This window comes from Lepisma saccharinum, chromosome 10 (assembly GCF_977018435.1).
Source record: "Lepisma saccharinum chromosome 10, izLepSacc3.1, whole genome shotgun sequence".
Classification (NCBI taxonomy): Eukaryota; Metazoa; Arthropoda; class Insecta; order Zygentoma; family Lepismatidae; genus Lepisma; species Lepisma saccharinum.
Genome location: NC_139238.1, coordinates 76,792,497 through 76,804,937, shown reverse-complemented (window position 1 = coordinate 76,804,937; position 12,441 = coordinate 76,792,497). Strand labels below are relative to the sequence as shown.

The following is a 12,441-nucleotide window of genomic DNA, read 5'->3' as shown; positions in this document are numbered from 1 at the left end:
GGGTAGAGCTTATCAATTTATATCAATTTCCAAAGATGCTGAAAATTGTTAACAATTAAAAAAGTTATTAAAAATATTGATTAATACATGTATTAGTGAGTAAACATTCCAATTACAAGCACCAATTTACCAGAGTTTGCTTCAAAATATTCAAGAATTACATCAGAATGTCTAATTACTAGGGGCATGCATATTTCGTTTTTGACGAAAAAACGAAATTTGAAAAAATACATTGTAGTGTTAGTTTTTCATGTTTTTGAAAGGTGTGAGGTGCATTTTGTGGCCATATTTTGTCACGAAATAATGCGAAATGAACTGCAAAAAGCGAAATTAACTCTTAAACACGAAATTTAGGGTTTATTCACCGACGCGGCACCTTCTGAGCTCTGAATTATCCTGAGTGTTATGCAATTCCCAGAAAATTGATTAATTCTGCTGTTAATATTGGAGAAACAAAAATTGACTCCTTTACACAGAAATAAACTTAATACTCTGATAACTACATAAATGAGCTATTAGAAGTGAAATGTTAATTCTGTGGAATAAGTGTAGTTTTTAAATCAAATTTAGGATTATATTCACAATTTTAAAACCAAAATGTCTTTTTATATACCACTTTTGATCCAATTTTTCACCGCTATAGCACCGATATTTTATTTTATTTACCGCTTTTGCACCCGAAATTGACTCAGTTTTTATACCGAAATTTTGCTTTTTTATTTACCAAAAATATGTGGCTCTACTAATTACATACCAGTTATGTAATCACAAATGAAGTTTCTTGCAAAATTTTGGTTGAAAAACCAAAATGCCAAAAAAGTATCGGCTCAGCTCTACCAAGAACAAAATACCCTCAGCAACAACAAAAAAAAATTTAGAACCTATAACTACTATAAAATAAGAATCATACTAACTTGTTGATCAGATCAACAAGCCAGCCCTTTGGGGTTCTAGAGTCTTGCGGAGGTCTTGCAAACAATTCCTCATCAGGAATTTGGGAGCCCGGAGGTACTGTTTCTGAAGGGCGGGAACCATTAAAAGTATGAAACCTGAAAAACAGAAATGAGTATTTTAGAACATGGAAGCATCCTTTAAATTACAAGCTCAAATCATTGCAAATATAACATACATATAGTCCCAATCATTTACTGATTAATGTAAAGTGTTTCCTAGACATTGCACCATGCCATGGAGGCATATTATATACAGGAGACTTTGGCGGACATGCTCACAGTCATGTTTCTTGATTTCAGTCTGGTTCACTGAACGTCGCACAGCCAACTTTTGTGAATGGTGGAAAGTGAATAAGCAAGATCGATAGGTGAATAAGTAATTTTTTCACAAAATATACACGAAAAAGTATATAATTATGTAAGAAGAAAGATTAATTTCGGTGACAAATAACAATAATTATGTGAACCTTTACAAAAAAAAAAAAAAAATTGCAAACTGAATTTGGTTATTTACTACTTTCCCAGAGAAAAGGTGTGCGAGTCTCAAAATTTAAACATAGTCTGAGAACGTACATGAAGGAGTACAGGAGTAACATGTAGATGCATAGATTCAAAAGAAAAATATATATAAAATTTTCAACACACACAACCAATGTGAATGTAAATTGTGCAAGATAGACTGGCAAACTTTAAAAAAAAAATGTTTTGAATATTACTCTCTCATGTTCTTACCTACAGAGTATGACCAAAAGAAGAAGAAAAAAGAGCTTCCAATAAGTACTGTTATTGCTTCTAATATTTCTCCAGTTTCATTGGTTTTTATCATCATTATCTTTCCCAGACAACGTTAATGAGAAGCAGATGACACATCAAACTTTTAATCTGTTATTTTTACTGTGGGCTGCATGTTTTATTTGGTTTCATGTCCATTTGCAATAGCTGTTCTATCCAGTATGTGGTGAAAGAGGATATTTCAGTAACCATCAGTAGACAACACACATTTTCTAACTTTATTTGGAAACACATAGTACACAAAATAAATACCGGGTGTTCCGTTCAAATCTCCCTAATTTCAATTAATCGTAGAAAAGAAAGTATGAATGATAAAGCAATGATATTTCAGAGAATTGAAGAAAAAATCATATATTTTATTTTCCACATACTAATACACCTCCACATTTGCCCCATTAGTAGCTCGAACAATATCCAGTCGGCTGCATGTTTTATTTGGTTTCATGTCCATTTGCAATAGCTGTTCTATCCAGTATGTGGTGAAAGAGGATATTTCAGTAACCATCAGTAGACAACACACATTTTCTAACTTTATTTGGAAACACATAGTACACAAAATAAATACCGGGTGTTCCGTTCAAATCTCCCTAATTTCAATTAATCGTAGAAAAGAAAGTATGAATGATAAAGCAATGATATTTCAGAGAATTGAAGAAAAAATCATATATTTTATTTTCCACATACTAATACACCTCCACATTTGCCCCATTAGTAGCTCGAACAATATCCAGTCTGTAATCAACTTCTTGCCATGTTCTCTCCAACATGTCCTCTGTTACTGTTGCAATCGTATCACGTATGCGGGTTCGTCACTCTGGGATGTTATTCACTGGAGTCGCAAACACGATCCTTGAGGTAACCCCAGAGGAAGAAATCCAGCGGAGTGAGGTCAGGTGAACGTGGCGGCCACCGTATCGGTCCATGGCGTCCAATCCAGGGATTAGGAAATGTCGAATTGAGGGACCTCCGAACATTCAGACTCCAGTGTGGGGGAGCCCCATCTTGTTGGAAGATGATGTCCGGTTGTAGAGCAACTACCTGGGGGTACACAAACTGCTCCAACATGTCCAAGTACACAGGGCCTGTTACTGTATCTTCATTGAAAACAAATGGACCGATGATCCTGTCCTTCATTAGACCACACCAAACAATCAATTTTGGGCTATCGCGTACATGTCCTCTGTTGGGTTTTCAGATCCCCAGATCCATACGTTATGCCAGTTGACAATCACCGACACGTGAAACGTTGCTTCGTCTGAAAACAAGACGTTGTCAAGGAAGTGAAGATTCATGTCGATACGCTGCAGCATTTCCACACCAAATTCTTTGCGACGCGGCTTATCATCTGGCTTCAACTATTGCACAATCTGCACTTTATACGGATGCAACCGAAGCCGCTTGTGCAGAACTCGATGCATTGTTGTTGGAGGCACATTGAATTGCCTAGATACCCGGCGAATGGATTTACTCCGGCTTCTCTGAAACTCCGCATGAATTTCGTCCACCTTTTCCTCTGACACACGACGGCGAGCTTCACCAGATTGCTTTAGGACACTGCCGGTTGTTAGAAACTTACTAACGACTAAACCACAGCCTAATTGATTTAGCATCAGGTGCAACTCCTCCTTATACTCGTCTGGGATTTCGTTGCGTTGCAATCACAGATTTCGTCTCAGCATACCACACCACTGCCTGCTCGCGATGTTGAACAGTCGCCATTTTTATTTATGCGACCGTGGCACTGCATAGTGAGCAAATGGACAACTTCCAAGTCATGAAAACAAAACTTGAAGATCTAGCCTTTCATTTGGTGTTACAGTTATTTCACAATTCATCATACTTCGTTCACAGTAATTAATTGAAATTAGGGAGATTTGAACGGAACACACTGTACTTCCCCTCCTCACAGGCATATTCATAACTTTCACCTCACATCGCCTCAGCAAAATGACTGGATATTTTTAAAGACGTTTTCTTTTGTCAAAAAACGAAATATTCATGTCCCAATCTATCAGGTTAACATTAAATGGTCCAGCTAATATAACTGCATGATACTATCCTTTATTTAAAGTAAATCTCTTACACTATTTACATTTTCAAATTCACATATTTTGTAGATAAGAAGACAGACAAATTACAAAAACTATCCTGCACCATAAAGCTACAAAAAGGCAACAAACACTACAACTTCTCATACTTATAATGTTGTTGCACAACACTGGCACATTCTCAGAATAATGTCTTGTTCTTTGAAGCCTCGTTTGGATGGCGCACACACTTGAAAAACAGCACTTATATCCTGTATATATGCAGCCATATGTCGCACATTCCTGGTTGCCACTACCATTCATTTTTCTGTAGGAAAACATATTGAAGGGATAGCATGCTGTGGGAGCAATATTATGCTCGTAGAGGCATCCAAGTCGCACAGTTCAACATATTGTCCTTAAAAACCATACATATATAGCACATTCTATTTCATGTTTTTGTATTACAGAGGGGCTTTGTAAGTTTTGTCCACACATTCCAGAAAGTGATCCCTGCATTTACTGTTATTTTTTAGAACAATGCAATATTTAGTCATTTTTTGGTGGAAAGCATAACATGTAGTGGCACATGTGAGAGAGTACTTTCATTACCATCAGCACAATGGAGTCATGAGAGAAATAATGTTTCCATCAAGTCTGTAAAAAGTTTGGTACTGAGGTTCAGTATAATTTCGAAGAGTTTGACTGTTCAGTCTATCATAAATATTAGGGATGGGCCGATATGAAATTTTGGCCGATACCGATAAAGTACCGATATAAAATTCACTGATACCGATAACCGATATTCTACAGATCCGATATAAAATTAGAAATGGTCCTTGAAGAACCTGAAATGCCCATTGATCTCCTTAATAAAAGTGTGTTTCGAGGTGACAACAGTGCAAAAGAAGTTGAATATTTAGACAATTACTTTTTTAGAAAGTAGGGCATCGAGATTATCCATAAAAATTACAAGAAACTGGCAGAATTTTGCACTAAATTATAAGATATTTATCGATATGTCGGATCGGTAAAATAATCAGTAATTTTACCGATACACTGATATGCCTATATCGGCCGATACCAATAGAGTACCGATTAATCGGTCCCATCCCTAATAAATATATTTTGCTAAACTTGAAATTTTGATAAAAATTGCCTCCTTTGAGAAGTGTCAGTTAAATCAAGTAGTAAGAAATGTATTGTGTAGTATTGATTGCAAGTTTGGAAATTTTGCATTTAAGGATTCATTTATATTTTTTTTTTAAGCTGAAAATTTTAAATTACTTTCTAATATGTTCTGGAAATGTGCATTATTTATTGTGAATGTTGTGTCCTATATTTTGACAAAGTCCTACATTTTGGGACATTATGTCCTACATTTCCCTCGTAGCATTCTGGTAACCCTAGTCACACCGTAACTGGGTGGATGGGTGATCTCCCACCTCAGCAGGTGGAAGTGACGTGGAAGTGAGACCAACAGTTGGTATGTAGGCTGTGGCCCTCATAGGTTGTTCTGCCATGGGTTACTTTTTTGAACTTCATTGTCTTTGCAAGTTCAACTCTGCAGCTTGAAGATAAAGGAGTCACGGCACATGTACTCTTTCATATTTACAAATTGGATTGTAAAGAAGTTTCTGCACACCATAATCCATAAGAAAGCTTCCCGAAAATTACTATCATAAAATAGGAATGGTTCTACTTACTTGTTATTAGGATTGAATACCATGGCTAGCAAATCCAACAGTGGAAACCAATCTTGATTGAGCTTTACTACACAGAGTTCTACTAGTCGTTCACAATTTTGGTATATGCAATGATGAATATTAAATTTCCAGCTATTTACAGCATCATCAGTTAGAATTTTTGTGAAAGAAATTGTCAACCCTTCACGGAAAAACCTTTGGCATGCTTCACTCCGAACATCAAGACCTGAAGAAATAGCAGAAACCAGGATTACTATTGTGATCTACACTAGATTAAAGCTACATTATAAACAGGAAACTTGTACCAATATTTTCAAAGTGTGACTGCAGTCAAAGTGGACTTCTAGCTGAAAGGAAAGTTATGCAAAGGTTTCCAATGATATACAGAAGAAATCAATTGTATGTTCTAGAATTTTACACTTTCCCGTGTTATACATTCAATATTAATGGTCTCAATAGAACAACATATTACAAAATTTTTCCATATTTTACCTCATTTTAAGTTCTTGTCCATCTCCTGAAAAACAAAGGTTCCACCCTCAGGGTTGCTACAATTTTTTGATTATGAAATTCCCTGACATTTCCAGGTTTTGCAGCTCAAAAATGAATGTTTTCCAGACATGTTTATGATCATCATTTCTGCTTTTGAACCTTGTGTTTTTCAATTAAATATATAATCTGTTAATTATTATGAATATTCACTTTCACAACTTATTTTAAGCAAATTTCATCTTTCGCACACACAAGAACACGTGAAAATTCAAGAAGAGTAAAATGTAAAATTACAATCAGCATAAAATGTATAGGGTGCTACAATCACGTGCATCTAGCCTTCAGGCTAAGGTAAAGGTACATTATTTCACCATAACAGATCTCCACAATATAAAAACAACAGAAAAAGTTCATACACCATACACAATTTTTAATTTTCTGGCGGATTTATAATGCCGCAGAAAATGCTGCTCTTTTGCTTACATTTATAAGTACACAGTATCTGGAGAAATTTTTGTTGCATATAGGAATTATATAGGAAATGCCAACAAGACTAAGATCTATGAAATAATACACTATAATTTCATTTTCACCAACCTTTCCGACAATTATCATCATATTGTCAATGTACTTTAGTTATCAATCAGATATTTCGAATGCAAGTTTTGCTATGATATTCTTTCTAATATCTAGTATTATAAAAGTGAAAATTTATTACAGAAATTCGAAGGAATCATAATTTTGTACAAGACTGAGAATCATAAGAACGAAAGAAACAAGTTTCTAAACTGTATCTTTTTTGGGGGTGGAATCACAAGAACAGACTCCAGAAGTGGAAGTGAACTGCATGTTCATTTTGCAACTTTTTCTCTTGCAGACTCCTAAATGCATGTAAATTCCAGACGATCTGCAAAATTCCCTGACATTTCCTGTTTTCCAGACGAGAAGCAACCCTGGACCCTGTGTGCGGAATACACAGGGAGTTCAACAAATACCAGTCAACATACGTATGTACTTACTAGGGCTGAGTCAGTACTCTTACATATCCCCACCAATACAGAGGGCATTCCACAGAAAGTAGTCCTACTACATGCAAATAACAAAATGAATTAATGTGCAAATTATTTGATTTGATTAGTTTTATTTTACTTCGCTTTTTGTGCCATTTTTGGCTAATTTGCGAAGATTGGGATGAGTGATGATATGATGAAATTGATGCCCAGGCCAGGATTCAAACACAGGACCCCTAGCATCGTAGCGCAATGTGCTAACCACTCTGCCACGGGGACCGGCTTATTGTTTTATTGCATTAAGATTTAAATTCTTGTGAATGCATATAATTTGCATATTTCACCAACAAAAATTATTAGCATCTGTAGTCTAAATGTCTTGCAGACAAATGAAGTCAAACTTTGCTACATTTTTAAAATGTCATACATGTAATTTTCATGCATTCAGGCTGTCATCAATCATCACACTAAAGTTATTTTCTCCATTTGTTAGCAGACACTACAAAGTACTTGATAATTCTTTAAATTAGTTCATTACGAATATTTTAATCCAATCGCATGTCTAGAACCATACATATTACATGTGCATGTCACACACGTAATGCTGGAATGCCTCACAGATACTTTAAAGTTGTTCAGAATATTTACAAATATTAATGCCCAAGTTTCTTGAAACTATACCACAGCAAACTACCAGTGTTTACTTTAACACATTTATAATTTTCCATAAGACAATTGTTCAATGACAAAATAAATTTCTCCCCACAATGTTGCCCCCCCCCCAAAAAAAAATGAAGAAAAACCTAGATAGCTTCCAGGATATTTAAACTCCGGAATGGCATTTTTGCAAAACTTGTGAGATTTCAGACTCTGAAAAAGTATCATCCAGTATCGGTGCCAATTGGAATCGGTACCACTTGTATCAGTTAATACCAATACATCAATACTGATATCAGTTCAGCCCTAATAATTGCATCATATGTACTTACACAAAATTAAAGAATCACGAGACAAAAATCAATTCAAAATTAATTAGGAAAAAAAGAGCAATTCTGGGGATGGGACTACATTATATGAATATATGTTTATACTTATAAAAACAGTAACAAAATGGCCAGATTGTGCACTCATTTACAAGTTTAGAGAAATATCAAATTTGTACCACCATCGGCAATTTTAACAATAATTCTGCATCAGGAGATAACAATAGACTGATTAATCTGTACCATTAATACCAATAAAAGCACTGATATAAAATTTACTGATACTGATATTGTGGAACCAGTTGTGGTTATTATTTTCTGAGTGTGCAATTACACTGATGCAAGACAAGAGTACAAGTATTTGTTCTTTGTGGATTGGGACAAAGAGGTCTTGCGAATGGGCATCATGGTCGCCTGTGCTCAACCCATGAAATTTGCCGAAGAGGATTTCTTAAATTTTAGGTCAATATTGTGAAAATCCACAATCTGGGTCATCTCCAGGAAAAAATAACCAGTGCAACAGTTACTCTGGATCCACACATTTTGAAGATGAAGATGTTGATTTATTTTACTTCGTTTTTTGTGCAAATTTTGGCTAATTTGCGAAGATGGGGATGAGTGATGATATGATGAAATTGATGAATGGACACTCACAAACACCCATGGCCAGGCCTAGATTCAAACTGGGACCCCTGGTGTCGTAGCACGATGTGCTAACCACTCGGCCACGGGGTCTGGCTTATGTCTTGTAAAAGATCAGTAGCTTGCAATGTTACATTGACAAATGCTTATATGCAGTGCTTGTGGTACTCTACAATATGCTGGTACCTATATGCAAATAATAAAAGCTAGTAATCGTTTTTCTTTGTTTTTTCTTTAAATATGCATGATTGTACACTCCTGTTCAAGTGGCACTGTATATAAAGTTAGACAGTTGAAGTTTGTGCCACTTTATCTGAACAGGAGAGTACAATCATGTTTGAATGCACCATACTATTTTTCAGTAACGCTTATGATTGAAGTTTACCAGCATAGTTTGTATAACTTGTATAAGAGTACTTCTGTAACAAAATAAAATAGAAAAAGCAATGAATATATATAAATACAGAAGCTACCCCCCTGTTGAATTCACTGTTTCTTTGAAAGTGTTGAACAGAAATAACAAAATTACCTTTCCTGCATAAGTCAATAGAGGCTTGTAGAAGAACTTCCAGTTCTTGGTCTGGCAACACAGGAACAACCCACCGAGGACTTGATATTTTATCATCCAACATAGCAAGTTTGGAATGAGGGAAGTCAGGCTCTCCGCCATCGTCCAGTTCCTGGTCAGGCTCTCCACTGACACTCTCTGTTAATAAGCTTCCTCCCTGCTGGAAGAAGAAGAAAATGTTTTCTTAGACATCCATAGAACAACAGAACATTTTCGTAGGCAGCCTCCAGACTGAAGTAACAAACACGAAGCCCCTTCCCAACCAAGCATTCTCTGCACATGCATGATTAACAGACCAAGTTGATGCAATGCATGCTATTGAGAGAATGGCCGGCTCAAAGTGATACACAAGGAACAAGACAAATGTGCAGCTTGTCATGTTACTCCAGTATCAAATGTTGAATATATTTTTGAAGGTTCATTTCCAAGTGACATGTGACTGATTTCTCTTGTCACTTTGGTCTGAGAGCTATCGTTTACAGGGTACATCAAAATAATGTTACTGATTTCAATATTTTTTTTAATTCAAATTTTATGCAACACACGTAAATGCAAATGTCAGTCTCCATTGCAGTGGTGGATTCTGAAAATTTGACCTACTTTACTCCAACGATTATTATTTATTGTATAATTTATTACATATTAATTAGATATAATAGAAATAAAGCACAGATGCAGGCATGCAAGCAAAACAAAATACAGAAGTCCAACAACTTAAAATTTTCTGACAATTTCTATATATATGTAAAAAGTTGGTTTGCCAGCAGTAAACCAGAAAACATGGAAGAATACACCACTGTTAAAGTCGCCCGTTCCCCTATGAATTTTGCAACATGCCATAATGGCACACATATAGGGGAGATATGTGGTAGGACAACAAACATTCTTGATCTTGGCCCTTTTTGGAGGTGATGCAATCAGCACCATGCTCATGCCCTGGTTACTTTAAAAATCCAGAGGGGAGGAGACATTTACCTTGTCTAGCCATAAATACTGTTACACACTATTTTCTGAATAAGTGCAATATGGTTTAAGATTATTTTTTTTTTAGTATGTTACACTTACATATATTGCACACAAATAGCACCAGTCAGTTTTCAAAATGCCGACTTTTTGCCCTCGCACAGGCTCGAAGTCTCTCTGACAGGCATCTATTGCAGCATGGATGGTCTCGATGGGAGAGTCCGCCCCTGCTGCCATCAAGGAGAGCTTGAAAGTTTCAATTACAGGGTGCCTCTTCTTGCAGGCAGTCCCCTCTAGTCCTGGGGATTTTGATCAGGGCTAGCAGATGGCCAATCAGCAGTGGAGGTAAAATCAGGTATGTTGGCCTCCAGCCACCATTGCATCATCCTCGCTTTATGAGCTGCCGCAGAATCTTTCTGGAAGCTCCAGGGTTTATTGTGAAACATTGTTTGGTTCAACTGCATCACGAGAGGGCCAAGGACGCTTTCCACATACAATTTCGAACTGGTTTTTAAGGCTTTTCACAAAAATAAAGCATGGTGGAAACCCCATAGCTCACCCCTACCAAACCATGACTGAGGAGGGCTGGTGGCATCTCTGAGCTTTGGGAACTCTCTCACGAACGTCTGGAGAGCTTGAAGCATACACCATTTCAATTTGGCGGTTAAAACTGTCTTCAGTGGAGAACACTTTCTCTTCGAAGAAGAGAATCCTGCAATGCAAATTGGCGTCGTACCACTGCAGGAGCCATCTGGATTTCAGTTCCCGCTGCTCCTTCAGACGTGGCATCAGGTGATGCCCAGTACTCCGCCTGTAAGCTCCAAGTCTAAGGTCTTCATTAAGTACTTTGGACATTGATTGGTGTGAAATGTTCAGCTCCCGTGCTATTATCACTTGCCTCCGGATGGGATTTTGGCAGGGTTCGGAAAAAAAACAATTTAAAAAAAAAAAAAACCTGGGTCCAGGTGGGATTATTTGGGGTTTTTCAGGTTTTTTTTTTGAGTTTAATTGGGTTTTCTCGAATAACATGGGTACCTGGTGGAAACCCTGGGGGGTAAAGGTAGTCAGGGGCGTGATGCTGATCACATCACCCCCACTCACGACCGGATCAAGAAAGTGTGGGGCGTTACCCCCACACCCCCTATACGCCTTCATGGCATGGTGCTATGCACAGGGGAGCACTTTACCTTTTACCTCTCTCGAGCCTTTATAAATAAAATGTGAATACATGTATATTTTCAAAATACAATAAACCACATGGGTGGTTAAAAGAAAAATGGACTGATGCCACAAATTCCAAATGACACTCGATGGAATTCACATCCTGATTGTGTGAAAATGTTTTTAGTTAATTACCATAAATTAGGGATGGGACCGATTAATCGGTACTCTATCGGTATCGGTCGATATAGGTGTATTGGTAAAATTACTGATTATTTTACCGATCCGATATATCAATAAATATCTTATAATTTAGTGCAAAATTCTGCCAGTTTCTTGTATTTTTTATGGATAATCTCCATGCCCTACTTTCTAAAAAAAAAAGTAATTGTCTATATATTCTACTGTTTTTGCACTGTTGTCGATTCGAAACACACTTTTATTAAGGAGACCAATGAACATTTCAGGTTCTTCAAGGACCATTTCTAACTTTATATCTGATCAGTAGAATATCGGTTATAGGTATCGGTGAATTTTATATCGGTACTTTATCGGTATCGGCCCATCCCTACCATAAATATAGGGAAATAGCTCTGGAACACAGATGAAATTGATAAATCTATTTCAAAAATGTTAAATAATGTTGGTATTTACACCGAGGCTTTGCACTTGGAGAAAAAGCTATCTGTTGTTACTTCTGCATTACATACTTTCCAACTTGAGTGCACTTCATTATCACTTGCTGTTGAAGTATAGTTGGATTTGTTAAATGAAGAAGTGCTACAACAATACCACAGTCATTTCAAAAAGAAGTTTGATCAGGCTGTTCAACCATTTCATTTACTGGCCAATATGATGGATCCGAAATATATGAGATGTCGCCTAAGCCCTGAACAAGAAAGAACAGCAGAAGAATTGATATCCCAGTGTTATGGCTTTCAGGATTAAGGATACGGAATACTTCGCCGTTAATGATGCAGGATAGCATCATACAGCAATTTTCTTCCGCAAAGTGGTGGAAAATCATGGAAGTAAAAGCCGAGAAATCATCAAAATTGACCAATGGGTTCTGTGAATCTTTTGCATTCTCAGCTTCAATAGAAACAATCTTTTAAACTTTTGGAATAATTTGGAATAAAGTATG

General features: G+C 36.6%; 1 protein-coding gene across 9 annotated transcripts in view; it reads right to left on the bottom strand.

Annotated features, from left to right (window-relative positions):
• faf (ubiquitin carboxyl-terminal hydrolase-like faf) overlaps positions 1-12,441 on the bottom strand; it is a 193,390-nt gene that overhangs the window by 155,386 nt on the left and 25,563 nt on the right. For all 9 annotated transcript variants that reach the window (XM_083129933.1, XM_083129939.1, XM_083129937.1 and 6 more), the window contains exons 3-5: positions 9,135-9,333; positions 5,479-5,704; positions 915-1,049 (exon numbers count right to left, since the gene is read on the bottom strand). In XM_083129933.1, coding sequence (XP_082986059.1) covers positions 915-1,049; positions 5,479-5,704; positions 9,135-9,333 — 560 coding nt within the window. The remainder of the gene's footprint in view (positions 1-914; positions 1,050-5,478; positions 5,705-9,134; positions 9,334-12,441) is intronic.